General features: G+C 49.7%; 1 protein-coding gene across 1 annotated transcript in view; it reads left to right on the forward strand.

The window, feature by feature from the left end:
• The window catches only part of LOC119975419 (zinc-binding protein A33-like), a 36,127-nt gene extending 22,660 nt beyond the window's left edge, over window positions 1-13,467 (forward strand). Inside the window, exon 6 of the mRNA XM_038815050.1 lies at window positions 12,811-13,467. Coding sequence (XP_038670978.1) covers window positions 12,811-13,355 — 545 coding nt within the window. The 3' untranslated portion in view covers window positions 13,356-13,467. The remainder of the gene's footprint in view (window positions 1-12,810) is intronic.
• Window positions 13,468-22,913: the final 9,446 nt, after the last annotated feature.

Consider the following 22,913-nt stretch of genomic DNA (forward strand, 5'->3'; position numbering starts at 1 on the left):
GTGAAGTCAGTAGATATTCAGTTCATTTAATCCGGGCATTATTGCATCTCCTAAAAGTACCTGGCCGTTCCAACCAAAGTGTTAGAGAAATGTCACTGACATTCGGTGATAAGAATCAAAAAGAAACAAAAACAAATTATCTGAAGGTTACACAGACAATCTGCTCACACATCTTGTCAAAGATCAGTAATGTTGCTAAAAGGTGGAGGTGTGATTGATGAAGAGTACACGAGTTCATGGAAGAGATCCGTGCAAATGTGACATTTGTAATGAGTACCAGAGGGCACCACGACCTATTGTAGACCTTTCATTGGCAACCAAACTTAAGGACTGGATGTCACAGGCTTTAAGGCGTAGGAGCAGAACTAGGCCATTTCGCCCATTTGGTCTGCTCCAGCCCATCCAATGAGATAATGGTTGACTTGATATGATAATCCTCAACTCCATTTTCCCACCTTGTCTCCACAACCCTTGATTTCCTTGCTGATTGAAAATCTCTCCATCTCATCCTTGAACATACCTAATGACCACAAACTCAGTGGGACTCCCTGGAGTTGTAGAAATTAGTGGCGGGAACCTGATTCTGGAAATCACAGCTCTGCCACCTTTTGATATTGTGGTGTGAGGGTGAATGTTGGTGCGGATCATGAGCGTGCATCCAGCATTCCCATCCTGGCTGGCTCCATTGTAGAAATAGGCAACTCCGAACACTCGGAATTTTGTTGTGAAGCAAAATCAGCTTTTTAAGAAGTTATGCTTCACAGTCCTTCAGACATGTCGTGGACAATACGGCAGCGCGGTAGCACATGTGGATAGCACAGTGGCTTCACAGCGCCAGGGTCCCAGGTTTGATTCCCCGCTGAGTCACTGTCTGTGCGGGGTCTGCACGTTCTCCCGCGTCTGCGTGGGTTTCCTCCGGGTGCCCCGGTTTCCTCCCACAGTCCAAAGACGTGCAGGTTAGGTGGATTGGCCATGCTAAATTGCCTTTAGTGTCCAAAGGGGTTGGGGCGGGGTTATGGGGATGGGGTGGAAGTGAGGGCTTAAGTGGGTTGGTGCGGACTCGATAGGCCGAATGGCCTCCTTCTGCACTGTATGTTCTATGTTCTAATAGTCTTATTGAAGAAACCTTTTGAAAGGTAAGTTCAAAAGGTCTTATGCATCCCCACCATGACAAGCTATTTTCCTCCACTGCTCTTGCAACCCACTCCCCCCAAAACCCCTGTTAAGAAACCCAAACTTACCTTAGTCTTGAGCTCAGAGGTGAGAGGTCCAAGCCCTGCCAAAGCACAGACCTCGCACATGTGTACAGACTGGGAGTGAGCTTTCACATTGTTTGTGCAGAGGGCCGTCCAGTGCACGTGTGCAGAAGAAAAATGGCCTGGTGACTGGGTGCCAGTGTCATCGCCAGTGAGTGGCCTTGGGAAGGGTCTAAAGACATGTCACAGGCAGGGGACAATGGAAAGGGGACAGGTAGAGCTCCAAAATATGTCCCAGGCAGGTGACAAGGAGGGGACAGAAGAGGTCCTAAAAAGAAGTCCCAGGTAAGAGACAAAGACAGAAACATGTCCCAGTTCTGATCAGTTAAAAGAGAGGAGCAGAGAAACAGACTCTAAGTCAGAGAAAGGGGTACACCAAGTAAAGAGGGCAGGTAAGGAAAAGGTACACGTTTGGAGCAGTAATGTTCTGCTTGGCATGGCCTGAAGTTGCACCTGTAATTTGGTGCTTGAGTATATATTCGAGAATCCAGGGGAATGGGATCTCCGAAGGTAAGATCGAAGCCAGCTGAGGTAGGTCGATGACATCCTCGTGTGCTGAAGAGGGCTTAAGAGAAGCCCTGAAAACCCAAAAGGCAAGAAAGGGTTGGTGACTCCATCTTGCGAGCCTTTGGGGAAAAGGCACCTCTTTGGATCATTCGTGCTCTGCTTGTCATGGCCAAAGATCTGAAATTGTGCTTGTTAGTTGGTGTTTTAGCATACTTGGGAATCCAGAGGAATGGAATCCTGGAAGGAGAGATTGAAATCCTGAGAGGTGGGCCATCATTGAAGCCATCCATGTTGGAGCAACCTTTGGAGAGAATTCCAAGGCGAGATCTTTTAAGTTGATGATTGAAAACTCTCGTGAGAGAGGTAAAGTTTCAGTGAGATTGGTTGACAAACAGTCTGACTAATGTCCTTGTGCATTGTTAAGAAATTAATGGAATCTGTTTTGGTCACACGTGTCATCTATTGTGCAGATATGTTTGATCACAGGTTTCTTTTAAATTCACATGCACCTCATACCTTGAATGTTAGAGGATAAGATAAATATTCTAAATTGTTTTATCTTGACGACCATCTATTGGTAGTTTATTTTTGTTTATTCAAAGCCCTGTGGAATCTTGTGACATTATTCACTGAGTATCTTAAAAATCTCAAACTTTGTCCAGTTCAGGAAAAAGATATTGGTCCCTAATTGCATTCTACCAATAACTTTAGGGTGTGGCCAAGGATGAAAATAGCCTGCAGACCCTCATGCCATTGTCTGCCTTGCTTCCACCATCTTGTGGTCTCTCATAACACTCCATGTCAAGCTATGCACCTCTACCCCCTCCCACAGCCCCTTGTACTGCCCTTGCCCAGCAATAGAAAAGGATTTCTACAGTGCCAAAGGAGGCCATTTGGCCCCTTGAGTTTGCACTGACCCTTTGAAAGAGCACCCTACCTAAACCCACTCCCCCACCTTATCCCCTAACTCCATCTAACCTACACATTTTTGTACATTGAGGGGCAATTTAGCATGGCCCTACAAAATTGTCAATCAACTTTTAAAGTAGTGATAGCAGAAATAATGCACATTAATGTTTCACAACTTGGGTAATTAGTAGTAACTAAAGTTTTATTCGTAAAAGTGAGGTTTACCAGCAGTAACAAAGCTTATTGGGAGCAATCGGGTCATTTTCTAGTCTCCAGGGTTATGATAAATAGTAGGTAAAGTAAAGTCAAGACATGGTGGGCCATCTTGGATGCGTGCAATGTCCATCCTGTAACATGTGGGAAGTTGTGGGTGGATCGTGTGGCTCAGATAACCACATGTGCAGGAAATGTGATCAGCTGTGGAAACCTGGGGCGGGATTCTCCGACCCCACGCAGGGTCGGAGAATCGGCGGGCAGCGGCGTTATTTCCGCTCCCGCAGGGTTTTGAAATCTCCCACCGGCCAAAAACCGGATTTGTGCAAATCCCGCCGGCAGCCTCTGAAAACAGCTGGCGCCGGCGGGATTTCAATTTTTTTTCACTTACCTCAAATCTCCGGCCCGGATGGGCCGAAGTCCCGCCGACGTGACCCGTGGGTCAAAGTTGCTTTAAAACGGCGTCAACCATTGATGATGGTTGACGCCGTTCAGTGTCGGGGGGTGGGTTGCGGCATCGGGGGGGGGGGGGTTGCGGCATCGGGGAGGGTGGGTTGCGGCATGGGGGGGGTGGGTTGCGGCAACGGTGGGGGTGGGTTGCGGCATGGGGGGGGTGGGTTGCGGCATCGGGGGGTGGGTTGCGGCATCGGGGGGGGTGGGTTGCGGCACCGGGGGGGGGGGGGTTGCGGCATCGGGGGGTGGGTTTGCGGCATCGGGGGGGGTGGGTTGCGGCATCGGGGGGGGTGGGTTGCGGCACCGGGGGGGGGTGGGTTGCGGCATCGGGGGGTGGGTTGCGGCATCGGGGGGGGGGTGGGTTGCGGCATCCGGGGGGTTGCGGCATGGGGGGGGTGGGTTGCGGCATCGGGGGGGGGGTGGGTTGCGGCATCGGAGGGGGGTGGGTTGCGGCATCGGGGGGGTGGGTTGCGGCATGGGGGGGTGGGTTGCGGCATCGGGGGGGTGGGTTGCGGCATCGGGGGGGTGGGTTGCGGCATGGGGGGGGTGGGTTGCGGCATCGGGGGGGGGGTGGGTTGCGGCATCGGGGGGGGTGGGTTGCGGCACCGGGGGGGGGGTGGGTTGCGGCATCCGGGGGGTTGCGGCATCAGGGGGTGGGTTGCGGCATCCGGGGGGTTGCGACATGGGGGGGGGCATCGGGGGGGGGGGGGGGTTTGGGGGCAGCGGCGTGCAGAGAGGGGGGGCTACGGATGCCCTGGGCCAACTCACCGTCGCCCCCCCCTCTGTACGCCGCTGCCCCCTACCCCAACCACCCCCCCTCACCACCCCTACCCCCCTCCAACGCCGCCCCCCATCTCTCGCAACGCCGCAACCCCCCCTCATCGCCGCAACCCCCCCCCCCTCCAAATGCCGGGTCTCCCCCCCCCCAAATGCCGGGTCTCACCCCCCCCCAAATGCCGGGTCTCCCCCCCCCCAAATGCCGGGTCCCCCCCCCCCCCCAAATGCCGGTTCTCCCCCCCCCCCAAAGGCCGGGTCTCCCCCCCCCCCCAAATGCCGGGTCTCCCCCCCCCACCAAATGCCGGGTCTCCCCCTCCCCCCCAAATGCCGGGTCTCCCCCCTCTCCCCCAAATGCCGGGTCTCCCCCTCCCCCCCCCCAAATGCCGGGTCTCCCCCCTCTCCCCCAAATGCTGGGTCTCCCCCCCCCCAAATGCCGGGTCTCTCCCCCCCCCCAAATGCCGGGTCTCCCCCCCCAAATGCCGGGTCTCCCCCCCCCCAAATGCCGGGTCTCCCCCTCCCCTCCCAAATGCCGGGTCTCCCCCCCCCCCCCAAATGCCGGGTCTCCCCCCCCCCCCAAATGCCGGGTCTCCCCCCCCCCAAATGCCGGGTCTCCCCCCTCCCCAAATGCCGGGTCTCCCGCCCCCCACCAAATGCCGGGTCTCCCCCCCCCCCACCAAATGCCGGGTCTCCCCCCCCCCAAATGCCGGGTCTTCCCCCCCCCCCCCCAAATGCCGGCTCCCCCCCCCCCCCAAATGCCGGGTCTCCCCCCCCCCCCCAAATGCCGGGTCTCCCCCCCCCAAAGCCGGGTCTGTCTCTCTCCTCCTCCTCCAAAAAACGCCGGGTCTCACCACCTCCGCAGCTGGTGAAACTGACGCGTATCGCGTCAGTCAGCTGCTGGCCCCTCCGGGAACGGAGATTGCCAGCTTAAAAGAAGGCCCCGACGCCGGAGTGATTAACACCGATTTTTCTCGCCGGAAACCCGTATGATGGGCAACGGAGAATCCCGCCCCAGATCTCTGGGATTTTTGAACTTAAGCGACAGCTGAGTCCACAATGCTGAAGACTACAGGCGTAGCATGTTTAGGAAGGTGGTCACACCATACGTTATGAGAATACAGGCAGAGAGGGAATGGATGACTACTAGGCTGTCTGGTACAATTAAGGCGGTAGTGTAAGTGCCCCCTGAGTCCATCTTGTTCACTAATGTGTTTTCCATTTTAGATACTGGCACTGAGTGCAGCCAGAGCCAAGTCTGTGGCACCACAGGTATTTCAGCTGGACAGGGCCAAAGGAAGAGGAGTGAAAGAGCAATAGTGCTCAGGGAATTAATAGCTAGCAGAACTGCCAAGTGTTTCCACAGCCGTTGTCATGATGGCATGTTGCCTCCTTGGTGCCAGGGTCAAGGGTGTCACTGAGAGGCTCCAGGGCATTCTTATCGGGGAGGGTGAACAGCCACAGATTGTGGTCCACATCGATAGCAATGACAAAGGTAGAAAGAGAGAGAAGAAAGATGAAAAAGCAGGACTTCAAAGGCAATAATTGAGGAAGTGCTGGTGTTGGCACTGAACTAGTAACCCAGAGAGCCAGGGTCATAATCTGGGAATCTGGGTTTGAGTAGACGGTGAACTCAAGCCATAAACTAGAATTAAAAGTCAAATGACCATGACGTTATTGGTGACTGTCATAAAACAAAATCCATCTGCTTCTCTCTTTATCAAATCTGTCATCCTTACTTGGTCTGGTCACCATGTCACATCAGATCCACAGCAATGTGGCTGACTCTCAACAGCCGTCTGAAATAATCCAGCAAGCCACTCAGTTCAAGGGCAATTAGGGATTGGTAATAAAGGCTGGCCCAGCCAGCAATGCGCACATCCCATGAAATAACTTTTAAAAAACGACTCCATGTGCCACCTGCCAGTGAGTACAGAAACAGGAAAATAGAGCAAATGGCTGCAGAGGTGGCACAAGAGTAAACACTTTAGATTTCTGAAGCATGGGAGCCAGTTCATGGGTAAGTAAAACCTGTGTAAGACCACAAGACCATGAGATGCAGGAGCAGAATTCAGCCATTCGGCCCATTGAGTCTGCTCTGCCATTCGATCATGGCTGGTATGTTTCTTTCCTTTTCTTCTTTTTAAGAGTACCCAATTCTTTTCTTTCCAATTATGGGACAATTTAGCATAGCCAATCGACTTGGGGCAGCACGGTAGCATTGTGGATAGCACAATTGCTTCACAGCTCCAGGGTCCCAGGTTCGATTTGCGGCTTGGGTCACTGTCTGTGTGGATTCTGCACGTTCTCCCCGTGTGTGCGTGGGTTTCCTCCGGGTGCTCCGGTTTCCTCCCACAGTCCAAAGTTGTGCAGGTTAGGTGGACTGGCCATGATAAACTGCCCTTAGTGTCCAAAATTGCCCTTAGTGTTGGGTGGGGTTATTGGGTTATGGGGATAGGGTGGTGGTGTTGACCTTGGGTAGGGTGCTCTTTCCAACAGCCGGTGCAGACTCGATGGGCCGAATGGCCTCCTTCTGCACTGTAAATTCTATGATAAATTTCTACTTCCCCTACATCTCTTTGGGTTGTGGGGGTGAGACCCATGCAAACACGGGGGGAATGTTTCTCATTACCAATCTCCTCTTTCTCCCTGTAACCTTATCCCTGTAACCTTATCAAGAAACTATCTTTCTCTGTCTTAAAGACACTCAGTGACTTGTCCTCCACAGTCTTCAGCAATGAGTTCCACAGAATCACCACCATTTGCTGACAAAACCCCTCCTCACCTCAGTTTTAAAGGCAGATTGTTCACACCTTAGCAGGTCTTGGACCAATATCCTTGCCTGCAGATTTGCTTGTGCTTTTGGGGAGTGTTTAAACAAGCTTGGCAGGGGAATGGGAACCAGAGAGGGAATTCAGATAGTAGAGAAGCAAAGCTGGTAAAGCTGCAAAGAAAATTGTTGAAATTGGAAGACAGTGGAAATAAGGGCAAGCATAAAAATTGATTAAAATTATAAAAAGGCAAAATTAAAGGCACTCTATCTGGATGCATGCAACATTCGCAACAAGTTTGATGAAGGTTTATAAGATTTCTAATCTTTATTAGTGTCACAAGTAGGCTTACATTGCACTGCAATGAAGTTACTGTGAAAGTCCCCTTGCCACACTACGGTAGGGTACACAGAGGGAGAATTAACCTAAAAAGCACGTCTCTCAGGACTTGTGGGAGGAAACCAGAGCACCCGGAGGAAACCCACGCAGGCACAGGGAGAACGTGCAGGCAGTGACCCAAGCCTGGAATCGAACCCAGGTCCCTGGCACTGTGAAGCAGCAGCACTAACTACTGTGCAATTGTGCCGCCCAATTGGCCACAGTATTGGCACAATTGGCACGGTAGCATGGTGGTTAGCATAAATGCTTCACAGCTCCAGGGTCCCAGGTTCAATTCTCGGCTGGGTCACTGTCTGTGTGGAGTCTGCACGTCCTCCCCGTGTGTGCGTGGGTTTCCTCCGGGTGCTCCCGTTTCCTCCCACAGTCCAAAGATGTGCGGGTTAGGTGGATTGGCCATGCTAAATTGCCCTTAGTGTCCTAAAAAGTAAGGTTAATTGGGGGGGGGTTACTGGTATAGGGTGGATACGTTGGCTTGAGTAGGGTGATCATTGCTCGGCACAACATCGAGGGCCGAAGGGCCTGTTCTGTGCTGTCCTGTTCTATGTTCTATGTTCTAACTATTCACGAACTGTCATTGTGACTGCAGAATGAGCAAGACTGGGAACTGAATTTTCAAGAGTATTCAACATTTCGGAAGGATACCCATAAAAGAAAAGAGGTGGGGTAGCACTGTTTATAAAGCATGAGGCCAGTACATTAATGAGAGAAGATCTTAGATCGGAAAATCAAGATGTAGAATCGATTTGGGTGGAGCTCAGAAACAGCAAGAGGAAGAAAACAATTGTTTGAGTTATTTATACGCCACCAAACAGGAATGGTAATGGAGCAATCAGGAATATATGGTAGGAATGCGAATTATGCGGAGGATGCAAATAAGCTTCAAGGGGATTTACCTTAAGCAAAGTGAGTGGACAGAAGCATGGTGGATGAAATATAATGTGAAAAAATGTGAAGTTGTTCACTTTGATAGGAAAAAGAAAAACGCAGAGTAATTTTTTTAATGGTGAGAGATTGATGTCAAAGGGGCTGAGTGTTGTTGGTCATAAGTCACTGAAAGCTAGAATAGTAGTGCAGCAAGCAATTAGGAAAGGAAATGCTATGTTGGCCTTCATTGCAAGAGGATTTGAGCACCGGAGTAATTGCAGTTGTATAAAGGTAAAGTCGCCGTAGGCCCAGATGATCATCGGCTGATTTCCCCATTGAGGAGAGAGCTGACTGGTGGTGATTAAATGTGAGGATCACCACACCTCAGGCAAGCGGATAGGTTGAGAAGGTGGGCCTTCATGAATGATGAAGAGCTGTATAGATCCTTGGTGAAACCCCATCTGGAGTATTGCATACAATTTTGGCCTCCTTACCTAAGGAAGGATATACTCACCATAGAGTTCAACGAAAGTTCATCAGATAGTTTTGTGAGTTGGCGGGATTGAGGTTGAGGAGACAGGGTTTATATTCTCCAGAGTTTAGAAGAAGGAGAGGTAATCTAACTGAAACATACAAAGTTCTTACAGGGCTCAAGAAGGTAGATGTCGGAAGGATGTTTCCCTGATTTGGAGGGAGGGGTGTGTCAAAAAACCAGGGGAAACAGTCTCACGTTAAGAGGTAAGCCCGTATAATAATAATCTTTATTAGTGTCACAAGTAGGCTTACATTAACACTGCAGTGAAGTTACTGTGAAAATCGGTAGCTTAGTGGTTAGCACTATGGCTTTGCAGCGCCAGGGTCCCAGGTCGATTCCCGGCTTGGGTCACTGTCTGTGCGGAGTCAGCACGTTCTCACTGTGTCTGCATGGGTTTCCTCCGGGTGCTCCAGTTTCCTCCCACAAGTCCCAAAAGACGTGCTATTAGGTAATTTGGACATTCTGAATTCTCCCACTGTGAACCCGAACAGGCACCAGAATGTGGCGACTAGGGTTTTTTCACAATAACATCATTGCAGTGTTAATGTAAGCCTGCTTGTGACAATAAAGATTTTTATTATTAAAATCACCTCGTTGCCACATTCCTGCACCTGTTGGGGTACACTGAGGGAAAATACAGAATGTCCAATTCACCTAAAAGCACGGGCGCGATTCTCCGCAAATGCGGCGAATCGTAAAGGCTGCCGTGAAACTGGCCGTGTTTCACGGCAGCCTCCGCGTCCCCTCCTGGGACCCGATTCTCCCCCTTGAGCGGGGCTAGCAGTGGGGCCCCATGAAGACGGCATCGCGGCCTTAGCGATCGTCGCTAAGTCCGCGCGCCAAGCGTCACGCCAGCTCCAACCCGCGCATGCGCGGGGCCGTCATCTCCCTCGGCTGCACCGCAGACTGATCCTGCGGGGGGGCGGAGGGAGAAAGAGTGCGTCCGTTACGGACGCACTGCCCACCGATCGCGGGCCCATGCCCCCCTTGGCACGCCCGTGGTACGCCCGTGGTACGGCCGTGCCAATCGGGGCCCTGGATGCCCAGAACGGGCAAGTTGCGGCCGTTTTTATGACGGCAGCAAGCACGTGTGCCTGCTGCCGTAAAAACGGCCGTAAAGGCCTGGGAACTCGGCCCATCGGCCTGGGGAGAATCGCTGTTCGCCGTAAAAAACGACGAGCAGCGATTCGTGTCGTGGGGCGGCCGTGGGGGGGTGAACTGTGAGATACCCTAGAGTTAAACTGCAAAAAGATGGCAATTTTAAACTAGCCTCAGGAATGGTGACCACAAAGCTATCACCGATTGTAGTAAAAGTTAATCTCATTCACTAAGTCACAAAAGCTAATCTTGTTCACCAAGAAGGAAATCTACTCTCCTTACCTGGCCTGGCCTACATGTGACACCCAAAATCAATCTTGTTGCCTCATAATTACCCTCTGAAATGGGTTAGCAAGCCAAAGATTGGCTTGGATTGAATTGGATTGGATTTGTTTGTTGCCATGTGTACCGAGGTACAGTGAAAAGTATTTTTCTGCGAGCAGCTCAACAGACTAGTAAGTACATGGAAAGAAAAGGGAATAAAATAAATTACATAACAGGGCAACACAAGGTTATCTGGCATCGGATAAAGCATACAGGGGTGTAGTGTTAATTAGGTCAGTCCATAAGAGGGTCGTTTCGGAGTCCAGTAACAGTGGGGAAGAAGCTGTTTTTGAGTCGGTTCGTGCGTATTCTCAGACTTCTGTATATCCTGCCCGATGGAAGAAGTTGGAAGAGTGAGTAAGCTGGCTGCCCACTTTCCCCAGGCAGCGGGAGGTGTAGATGGAGTCAATGGATGGGAGGTAGGTTTGTGTGATGGGCTGGGCAGTGTTCATGACTGGTTGCGGCAGTATGCGAATTGCAGTGGATAAAGGCATTCTGGGAGTATGGAGGTGATGCGCATCATGACCAACCTCTCGCAGCACTTCATAACGACTGAAGTCAGATCTACCAGACAGTAGGTTCAGGAAGGCCGAGGGCGGCAGTCGCTCAGTAGTATTGTCAGTGGATTAGTAATCCAGAGACTGAGAGCAGGATCTGGGAATCCAGGTTCAAATGATGCCATGGGAGATGGTGAAATTTGAATTCTAAAAGTCGACCATGAAACTATTATCATTAAAACCTATCTGTAAGGTGAGCACGGTGGCGCAGTGGTTAGCACTGCTGCCTCACAGCGCCGAGGTCCCAGGTTCCATCCCGGCTCTAGGTTACTGTCCATGTGGAGTTTGCACATTCTCCCTGTGTTTGCATGGGTTTCACCTCCACAACCCAAAGGTGTGCAGGCTAGGTGGATTGTCCACACTAAATTGCCCCTTAATTGGAAAAAATGAATTGGGTACTTTAAATTTAAAAAAAAAACTCTCTGCGCGGAATTCTCCGATCACCGACGGTGAAATCGCTTTTGGCGATTGGCCGGAGAATCAACTTTTCCGACAAAACCGGGGGCGGCAGCGCTTTCGCGATGCTCCGCCCCCTCCAAAGCGGAGAACTCTGCGATTACGTCGCACACCATATGGACAGCCTCAGGACATTGCCTGAGGCCCGCTCCCTGATGTTCCGCCCCCGACCAGCAGGGCCGGCTCAAGGCACCGGCAACTCGGGCAGTCGCCCGGGGCGCCATGTGCTAGGGGGCGCCAGAGGCTCGGGTCCCGCGCATGCGCAGTTGGGCCGGTGCCAACCAGCGCATGCGCGGTGGCCGCACTCCCCCAGGGTGGCCGCACTCCCCCAGGGCGCCCCCACCCCCGGTCCGCCCCCCCGCTCGGTCCGCTCCCCCCCCCCCGCCTCGGGTCCGTCCCCCCCCCCGCCTCGGGTCCGTCCCCCCGCCCCCCGCCTCGGGTCCGCCCCCCCCGCGCCCCTCCCCCCCCCTCGGGTCCGCCCCCCCTCCCCCCCCTCAGGTCCGCCCCCCCTCCCCTCGGGTCCGCCCCCCCTCCCCTCGGGTCCCCCCTCCCCTCGGGTCCGCTCCCCCCTCGGGTCCGCTCCCCCCCTCCCCCCCTCGTTCCCCCCCCCCTCGCCCCCCTCCCTCTCGGGCCACCCCCCCCCTCTCGGGCCACCCCCCCCCCTCTCGGGCCACCCCCCCCCCTCTCGGGCCACCCCCCCCCCCTCTCGGGCCACCCCCCCCCTCTCGGGCCACCCCCCCCCCTCGGGCCACCCCCGGGTCCGACCCCCCCCCCCCTCGGGCCACCCCTCGGCCCCGCCCCCCACTCTCGGCCCCGCCCCCCTCTCTCGGACCCCCCCCCTCTCAGCCCCGCCCCCCTCCAAGGGCGCCGAAGTTCAGCTTGCCCGGGGTGCCAGCAACCCTAGGGCCGGCGCTGCCGACCAGCTGAGTTCCCGTGGGCATCAGTTGCGTGGGCTCGACGTGACAACTGTAGACTCAGTCCAGCGCCGCCACAGTCGGGGGAGGGCCGGATCCGCAGGCAAGGGGACTCCCAGACTTTGGCAGGGGCTGGGGGCACTATGTTGGGGTGGTCCGGGGGTCACGAGCCGGCCAAAGGGGGGGTCACTATTTTGCAGACCAGGTCCGTGCGCGGTCGCCGCCATGTTGCACGGTACGGCCGCCACCGTGGGCATGCACGGCCACAGACCCAGCAATTCTCCGGGCCGTATGGGCAGTTAGAGCCGGTTGCTCTACACTGCCTGCCTACTAGCCCCCCCACCAAACAGAAGATCGGTGGCAGTTTTGCGCCGAATTTTCATTCATAAAATGCTACCGTTCCCATGCCGGCATCAGGACATAGCCTGAAAACCGGAGAATCCAGCCACTGGTTCATGAAGGTCCTTTAGGGAAGGAAACTTGCCGTGTGATTCCAGATCCACGGCAACGTGATTGACTCTCAAATGCCCTCTTGAAGGCAATTAGGGACAGGCTATAAATTCTGGCCAAGCCAGTGACACTCACGACTCATAAAGTAAATTTAAAAAAAACAAATCTTCTCATGGGCAATTAGGAAATTGTAGCAATCAATGCCCGACCTCCCTTGAAAAAATTAACATAAATTATGAGCTGCATGTTGAGACAGACATCTGAAATTAACTTCTCTCTGTTCATCTTTCTCTGTCTAAAATATTAAACTTGATCTCATTTTTATTTCTCCAGCCCCAGCCCCGCTGACTCTGGACCCAAACACAGCGCATTGCAAGATCATCCTGTCTGAAGACCTGACCAGTGTGAGATGCAGTGACACAGAATTACTGCTTCCCGATAATGCAGAGAGATTCGATACAACTGTTGCTGTCCTGGGGTCACAGGGATTCATATCAGGGAAACAGTATTGGGAGGTAGAGGTCGGGGACAAAACTAAGTGGGTTGTGGGTGTCACCAAAGAGTCAGTGAACAGGAAAGGAATGATAAAAATGAGTCCTATGCATGGCTGTTGGACCGTATGGCATAGCAATGGGAACGATTATGGAGTTATGGAAAACCAATTGGTCCGATTGACCCTGAATCTAAACCCCAGGATCGTCGGAGTTTTCCTGGACTATGAGGGAGGACAGGTGACCTTTTACAATGCTGATGACATGTCCGTTCTCCACACTTTCACTGACACCTTCACTGAGAAACTCTTCCCTTTTTTCTATCCTGGATCATGCGATAAGGGTAAAAACGTTGCTCCTCTGAAACTACGTCATTTTGAAGTGTAGATTCCTAAATTATTGTGTCAAAATATGGAGAGAATGCGCCCACTACTGAGTAAGTATTGCACACCCCGCACATTAATATATAACAGGAAACAGGGCAGCACGGTGGCCTAGTGGTTAGCACAACCGCCTCACGGCGCTGAGGTCCCAGGTTCGATCCCGGCTCTGGGTCACTGTCCGTGTGAAGTTTGCACATTCTCCCCGTGTCTGCGTGGGTTTAGCCCCCACAACCCAAAAAATTGTGCAGGGTAGGTGGATTGGCCACACTAAATTGCCCCTTAATTGGAAAAAATAATTGGGTAATCTAAATTTATAAAAAGAAAAAAATATATATATAACAGGAAACAGAACTGGGTAAGGGCCTTGGCGTAAAAGGTAGAGATGCGAGTGTTGGACGAGTAGGTTGTAAGTGTTCCATGCTCTGAGATCATGGGTTGTGATTGTGACATGACATGCATATATCTTTAAGGGTACATATGCCAATCATTACATACCTCAACATGATGTGATGTATTAGGCCCTTTATTTGTGAATCGGTCAGCAAGCAGCAAGGTAGAGATCAAATGTACCACAGAGACACAGTGGGACCTAGGTTCGATTCTGACCTTCGGGCTACTGTCTGTGTGGAGTTTGTACGGTCTTCCCTCCGGGTTCTCTGGTTTCCTCGAATACTCTAAAGATGTGCAGTTAGTTGGATTGGCCATGCTAAATTATCCCTTAGTGTCTAAAGGTTAGATGGGGTTATAGGGATAGGGCAGGGTAATGGGCCCAGGAGGGGTACTCTTTCAGAGGATAGGTGAAGACGCGATGATGCACTGTAGGAATTTTATGATTCTATATTCAGCACTCTAAAATATCAATCTGCAATCTATACCTATGTAATCTCCATCTATAATCCTGTCTTCAAATAAAGAATGCATATTACTGTTTCATTGAGTATGATTAGTGTGTTCACATGGTGGCAGTTAGTGACAGTATGGCTTTGCAGGTTTCAGTGAGTAAATCACAAACCTGGAACAAGTATCGCCATGCAGAGCAGCACGGTGGTGCAGTGGTTAGCACTGCTGCCTCACGGCACCAAGGTCCCAGATTCGATCCCATCCCTGGGTCACTGTCTGTCTGGAGTTTGCACATTCTCACCGTGTTTGAGTGGGTTTCGCCCCCACAACCCAAAGATGTGCAAGGAAGGTGGATTAGCCACGCTAAATTGTCCCTTAACTGGAAAAAATGAATTGGGTATGCAATTTAAAAAAAAATATATTGTCATGTATGAAGATTCTGCAGTTTTATAGGGATTATATGCACACTGTGCCTTAATTCTGGTATTGCACCTTGCCCCAGGCAACATTCATTGGGTCCCAGTAAGATTGTTGAAATCTCTGAGAACGTAATTAATAGAAGTTCAACAGCTGCAAAGTTTAAGTGCGGAGCAGGAAATAAACAGCAAACTGCAAGTGGTTTCACTTGAAGTAAAGTTCCACAGGCAGAAGGATTCATTACAGCTGAAGCTATATACTGCAGACTGGTCTGGGAAGAAGTATCTAGAAATCAGGGAGAAAGACTGTAATAAAATTAAAGAGATCAGCATTGTCAGAGAGTGGTGTGGCAAGCTTAAAGGTAGACAAATCTCCAGGGCTGAATGAAATCTATCCCGGGCTGTTGAGTGAGGCAAAGGAGGAAATGGCAGGGGCGCTGGCAATAATTTTCAATTCCTCTCTGGCCACAGGAGAGGTGCCAGAAGACTAGAGGATATCCAATGTGGTACCTTTATTCAAGAAGGTATAAAGGGATAAACTAGGAATCAACAGGCCAGTCAGTCTAACCTCAGTGGTGGGGAAACTACTGGAAGAATGAATCTCCATTTGGAGAGGCAGGAATTAATCGAGAACAGTCAGCATGTTTTTTTTAATGAATTTAGTGTACCCAATTATTTTTTTTCAATTAGGGGCAATTTAGCGTGGCCAATCCACCTAACCTGCACATCTTTGGGTTGTGGGGGTGAAACCCATGCAAACACAGGGAGAATATGCAAACTCCACACAGACAGTGACCCAGAGCCAGGATCGTACCTGGGACCTCAGCACTGTGAAGCAGCAATGTTAACCACTGTGCCACTGTTCTTCCCAGCATGGTTTTGTTCAGGGGAGGTCACGTTTGACCAACTTGATTGAATTTTTTGACGAGGTGACCAGGTGTGCAGATGAGGTGAATGTATTTGAAGCCTTGGACTTCAGCAAGGCTTTTTGTAAGGTCCCACATGGGAGACTGATAGCATAGGCAAGAGCCCATGGGATCCAAGGAAATTTGGCAAATTGGATCCAGAATTGGCTGAGTGGCAGGAAGCAGTGAGATGGTCGAGAGTATTTTTCTGACTTGAAGCCTGTTTCCAGTGACCAATGTCGGGGCCCTGCTGTATGTGGTAATTATAAATGATTTAGATATAAATGTGGGAAGGGTGAACAGTAAGTTCACGGATGATACGTAAATTGGTGGGGTGGTGGATAGTGAGGATAGCCTTGGATGATAGGAGGATATAGACGGCTGGTAAGATGGGCTGGTTAGTGGCAAATGGAATATAATCTAGATAGTGTGAGGGGATGCACTTAATCAGGAGAAACAAGGCAAGGGACTACAAGATGAATCACAGGACCTTGGGAAACACTTATGATCAGACTGACCTTGGTGTGCATGTACCTTAAGGTTGTGTGGCAGGTTGATAGACTGGTTAAGAAGGCATATGATATACTTTATTAGCTGAGACATAGATACCATTACACAGCTGCAGCATGACACACGTTCTTGCACTCGAGGAGTCCGCCTTCTCTTCTGTAATCGAAATGTTTTGCACATGGATAAAACGCTGATGTGAAGTGGAATCCATGTACACAATTTAACAATAACCCAGAAAGCTCTGACATGGTTAGGGAATGAGAGAGAATAAAAGCACACAACCAGAAACAACGAGTATGAACCTGCACACGCACACACATACTCTGCAGACTTACGTGTTTTCTGATTCTGAGGTTTTTTTTTTGTTCAAGGCGATTTACAGATGCTGTTTTCTGTATGTTCCTGGCAGCCATATTACCTTTCTTCTTCACCCCACCCCGTGAAGCGCCACATGAAGTTCATGTTGCTATTTGCATTTTCATATAATGATGAACATTTTTGCCTACATGTGCACAAGTTTATTTTTTTAAATTAGAAGATGCGGGTCAGGCACAGCAACCATGACGGGGGAAACAGTTAACAGGCGGTATTTAACGTGGGTGACAATGGCTGGAGATCCTACATTGCCTCTTTTAGGGAGTCCTGAGTTCCATGTTTGCTCACCTCCCATCAAAATGCTTACCAACTTGCATTCAGACAAGACAAATGATTGGATTTCAACAAGGCAATTATTCAGATAGGCATGTTTTCACAGTGAAGAAGTGCTGATCAATTAGTATATTTTAGGAGAAGTAGACCATTCGGCCCTCGGGCCTGTTCACCATTCAATAAGATCTGTTTGTGTTGAGTTCCGTATTCCCATCTACCTCCCATAATCTTTGATTTCCTTGCCTGACAAGAATCTATCAACCTCCACCTTAAAAATATTCAGAGATCCCACCTCCACCACCTTCTGAGGCATTAAGTTCCAAAGTCACACAATCCTCTCAGAGAAAAAGAAAATCTTCTCATCTCTACCCTATCACAGGTAGCCCCTCATTTTAAAACAGTGGCCCCAATTCTGATCTCACCCGCAAGGGGAAACATTCTTTCAATGTCCTCCTTGTCAGTACCATTCAGGATACACTTCAATCAAGGCACCCCTCACCCTTCTGTACTCCTCGCGAAACAAGTGCAATCCAACCTATCCTGATAAGGCAAGATACTCTAGGGCAGCACGGTAGCACAAGTGGATAGCACTGTGGCGTCACAGCGCCAGGGTCCCAGGTTCAATTCTCTGCTGGGTCACTGTCTGTGCTGAGTTGGCAAGTTCTCCCCGTGTCTGCGTGGGTTTCCTCCGGGTGCTCCGGTTTCCTCCCACAGTCCAAAGACGGGCAGGTTAGGTGGATTGGCCATGATAAATTGCCCCTAGTGACCACAAAAAAAGGTTAGGGGTTACGGGAATAGGGTGGAAGTAAGGGCTTAAGTGGGTCGGTGCGGTCTCGATGGGCTGAATGGCCTCCTTCTGCACTGTATGTTCTATGTCTATGGAGCTGTACACAGCTGTACAGAACCTTGTTCAGGCCACATTTGGAATGTTGCATACAATTCTGGTCGCCATACTACTAGAAGGATGAGGATGCTGAAGAGGTTTACCAGGATGTTGCCTGGTCTGGAGGAGAGGCTGGATAAACTCGGATTGTTTTTACTGGAACTACAGAGGTTGAGAAGTGACCTGATAGAGGTTTACAAAATTATGAGTGGAATGGACAGAGTGAATAGTCAGCTGCTTTTTCCCAAGGTGGAAAAGTCAATTTCTAGGGGACAGATTTATGGTGCAAGGGGGAAAGCTTAGAGGAAATGTGAGAGGCACGTTTTTTACGCAGAAGATGGTGAGCACCTGGAACCCGCTGCCGGGGGAGGTGGTGGAAGTAGATACAATGGCAACTTTTAAGAGGCATCTTGACAAACACATGAATGTCATGGGAATAGAGGGATATGGACCCCGGAAGTGCAGAAGGTTTTAGTTTAGTTAGGCATTGTGATTGACACAGGCTTGGAGGGCTGAAAAGCCTGTTCCCATGCTGTAGTGTTCTCTGTTCTTTGTTCTTTGCTCATTCCAGGTATCAATCTGGTAAACCTCCTCTGAACCACCTCCAACGTATTTACATTCTTCCTTAATTAAGAAGATTAAAACTGCACAAAGTATTCAAGCTGCGGTCTCACAATGCCTGTTCAACTGAAGCATGACATCCTCACTTTGATGTTCAATTCATTTCATAATAAAGGCATTCCATTAGCATTCTTAATTATGTGCTGTACCTGCATACTAACTATTTGTGACTCATGCATGAGAACACATCAATCAATCTGCACCTCGGTATTCTGCAATCAATCTCCATTCAAAGAATCATTTTTTTTATTACTGCTGCCAAAGTGAGCAATTTCACATTTTCCCACATTATACTCTATCTGCCAGATTTGTACCCACTTACTCAACCTATCAATATCCATCTGTAAACTCATATGTCTTCTTCACAACATACTTTCCTACCTATCTTTGTGTATTCTGCAAATTTAGCTACCAAGCCTTCGATCCCCTCTTCTAAGTAACTGATGTAAATTGCAGAAAGTTGAAGCCCCAGCACGGATACCTGCGGGACTCCACTGGCCACATCCTAATAAACAGACAAAGAGCCATTTTTACATTCTCTGTTTTCTGCGAGCTAGCCAATCTTCAAACCAATCTGATATATTACCCACTAAACCATGAACTTTTTTGTGCAATAACGTTTGATGTGGCACCTCACCAAATGCTTTCTGGAAATCCAATACATCTACAGGTTCCTCTCTATCCACAGCACATGTTACTCCTTCAAAGGACTCTAATAAATTGGTTAGTCGTGATCACCAAAACATACTGACTCTTCCCAATTACATTGAGCTTGTCTAAGTGCCCAGCTATAACCACTTTTATAATAGATCCTAACATCTTCCTCACAGCAGATGCCAAATCATTTGGCCTATAATTGCTTTTTTTCTGCCTCCCTCCCTTCCTGAATAGAGGGATTACATTTGCTACTTTCCAGTCTGATGGAACCTTTTCAGAGTCTGACGAATTTTGGAAAATTAACACCAACACATCAACTACCTCGTTAGCCACATCTTTTAAGACCAAAGGATGAAGTCCATCAGGACCCAGAGACCTGACAGCCTACAGCTCCATCAGTTTGCTCAGTACTGCTTCCATAGTGATTGTAATTTCACCAAGTTCCTCTCTCCTTTCCATCTCCCGATTTACAGCTATTACTGGTGTAGTAATCCACAGGAGGCAGGAGTTCCGTCACCACACCAATATTTATTTACAATAGCAATATTACAGGAGCAGCTACAAACAGTGCTGCTAGCATTCCAGTCAACTTAAGACTGCTCACAAAGCCTACACAGGTGATTATATGGGCCCCCTCAATGAGCTATCATTGAGGGAGCTCATACTCCAATTGGCCAACCAATAAAGCCAATTGGAGTTCATTACACCCCTCCCCCCAAGGTCTGAGGAATTCCTGCCAGCTGGCATTCCTCTGAGCTTCTTCCTGCTCCTCATGTCTGGGTCTGTCACCTCTGTGTCGTCCGCCGGGTCGTTCTCCGAAGTGGGCGGGGTGTACCTTATAGGTGCCTGTCTTTTCCTTGACGACCTCCTTGGAAGTTGTTCCTCCTCCTCGGGGAGGGGTGTCGCGGTGGCCTCGTCGACCTTGTCCATCTCCGACTCTGACGACTGGATGACGGGGTCTGGAGAAATTGCTCGGGGCTGGGGTGTGGGTATCCTTTCCGTCTGGGCTATCCCAGCTTGAGGTGGTCCTGCTTTGCCTGCCTCCAGGTGTGGTTCCGCTGCCCTTATTTGGTCTAGGTGTTTCTTCAGCACCTTACCACCTATTGAAACCTCATAGGATATGGGCCCTGTTTGGGACTCTACCGTGCCTTTGGCCCACGTTGGTTCAATCCCATCCTCGTCGCCACTGTAGTAATCCACGGGAGGCAGGAGTTCCGTCACCACACCAATATTTATTTACAATAACGATATTACAGCAGCAGCTCCAAACAGTGCTGCTAGCAGTCCAGTCAACTTAAGACTGGCTCACAAAGCCTACACAGGTGATTATATGGGCCCCCTCAATGAGCTATCATTGAGGGAGCTCATACTCCAATTGGCCAACCAATAAAGCCAATTGGAGTTCATTACACCTGGAATATTCCTTGTCTCCTCTATCGTGATGACAGAATCAAAATATTTGTTCATTTTTTTTGCCATTTCCTTATTTTCTGCTATTAACTCCCCAGTCTCACTTTCCAGTTTTTCCCTTCAGTTTGATGCTTTCCTTAACTCCATGGATGGTGCTTCCTCCCATTAGAATTTTTCTTTACAGCAGGAATACTTGTATTGTGAAATATTCCCTGAAATGTCTGCCACTCCTCTATTTACCCGTCCCGATGCTGAGTATCCCAGTTCACTTCAACTATTTCAGCCTTTATGCCCACATATTTGCCCTTATTTAAGTTTAAAATACTGGACTTGCACCCCACAACCCAAAATTGAAGGGTAGGTGGATTGGCCACGCTAAATTGCCTCTTAAGTGGAATTTTTTAAAATTACTGGGCTTAGACCCACTCTTCTCCCTTTTAAACTGGATGTAAAATGCAATCATATTGAGGTTTCTGCTACCAAAGGGGTATTTTTACACTGAGTTTGTTCATTTTTTAAAAGAAATTCCAATTAAGGGACAATTTAGCGTCGCCAAACCACCTCCCCTGCACATCTTTTGGTTTGGAGGTGAGACCCATGCAGACACGGGGAGAGTGTACAAATGCCACGGACAGTGACTCAGAGTCAGGATTGAACCCAGGTCCCTGGCGCCATGAGGCAGTGCTAATTACTGCACCATCGTGCCACCAGAGCTTATTCATTAGCCCTCACATAACACAATACTGAGGGCGGGATATTCCACCCCCGCCCCACCACCCCTCACCGTGTTTTCCGGTGGAAGAGGTGGCTTGCCATGGCCGCCAAAGGGACCTTCCAGTCCTGCCAATGTCCACGCCACTTTGCATGTCTTGCCCGCCCCTTCACTAGGGAACCCGCCACAGATAGGGGTCAGGGGTCATGATCGGTGGGACCAGAAGATCCCACCGACAGGCAGGGCCTGGAAAATCCCATCCTCAGCCTAAAATAAACTGATCTCTGTTTGGTTCCAGGATGTGCTGTTCTAAGAAATGATCCTGAAAATTTTCTTAGAACTCCTCATCCAAGCGACTACTGCCAAATCGATTTTCCCAGTTTATCTGCAAATTAAACTCACCCATGATTATTGCAGTTCCTCCATCTCAAGCACCCATTATTTCTACTTGTAAACTTTGCAATACATTGTGGTTACTGTTAGGGGGCCTGTGGGCCACTCCCACAATTGACTTCTTTCCCCTGCTATTCCTCATGTCAACCCAAACTAATTCTGCATCTTGATCTCCTGAACCAACGTCATCTCTAAGTATTGCATCAATGTCATCCTTGATCAACAATGCTACCCTTCCACCATTACCTGGATTCTTATTCACTCTGAATGTCATAAACATACCTCAGTTGGTTCCGCTGCCTAATTTTACATCCACCAGCCTGCTGGATCACTACAGGTAGGTGAGGAGCAGAACATTCAATTTGATCCATAGTTCTTTAATTCAATCATATTCATATTCAAGCACTTCTTCCCGACACACAAATCCTTTGAGCAGTTTTATTCACTGCTTATCTTTCCATCGTGCAATTTATGGATTCCACTGACTCCATTTATCAGAGTAACGGCCTGAATTACTCTTTCATCATAAATGGTTAATATTATTAATGTCTGGGTATGATACTGTGGGGTTTTGTGTGTGTCGGACCGCTCTGTTGTTTCAAATGTTAAAATGTTAAAATCCTAAATGCCTCAATAAAATGTTTTCTGACAAAAAAATTATTAATGTCACGGAATTAATTTCCGAAGGAGTTATTTTTTTAACTTATAAATTTAGAGTACACAATTCTTTTTTTTCCCCAATTAAGGGGCAATTTAACGTGGCCAATCCACCTACCCTGCACATCTTTGGGTTGAGATGGGTGAGACCCACACGGGCACAGGGAGAGTGCGCAAACTCCACACGGACAGCGAACCAAAGCCAGGATCGAACCTGGGACCTCGGTGGGGTGAGGCAGCAATGCTAACCACTGTGCCACCGTGCCGCCTCACCGAAGCAGTCCTTGCGGATAACACTCAGACTGTAAAATCACGAGATAAACCAGTCTTTCATCTTGTCTATCTCATTTATGGGGAGGTGGTGGCCTAGTGGTGTTGTCACTGTACAGGTGATCCGAGATCCAGGGCAATGCTCTGGGGAAGATGGTGGAATTAGAATTCAAAAAGTGTTGGAAATAAAATTTTGATAACCATGAAAACTCATACGGTTTACGAATCTGCCATTCTTATCTTGTCTGCTCCACTTCAGACCCACAGCTATGTGCTTAACTCAAATGCATTCTGAAATAGCATAGCAAGTCAATCACAATCGCCAAAAGGTTTATAAGCAAGAAGCTAGACGGACCTCCGGCATCGACCTAGGCACTGGAACCAAAAATGGGAACCTCAACCGTGTTGACCTTGCTAACATCGGGGCCTCACGGTAGCATGGTGGTTAGCATCAATGCTTCACAGCTCCAGGGTCCCAGGTTCGATTCCCGGCTGGGTCACTGTCTGTGTGGAGTCTGCACGTCCTCCCCGTGTGTGCGTGGGTTTCCTCCGGGTGCTCCGGTTTCCTCCCACAGTCCAAAGATGTGCGGGTTAGGTGGATTGGCCATGCTAAATTGCCCTTAGTGTAAGGTTAATGGGG

Source organism: Scyliorhinus canicula, chromosome 13, assembly GCF_902713615.1.
Source record: "Scyliorhinus canicula chromosome 13, sScyCan1.1, whole genome shotgun sequence".
NCBI classification, from domain to species: domain Eukaryota; kingdom Metazoa; phylum Chordata; class Chondrichthyes; order Carcharhiniformes; family Scyliorhinidae; genus Scyliorhinus; species Scyliorhinus canicula.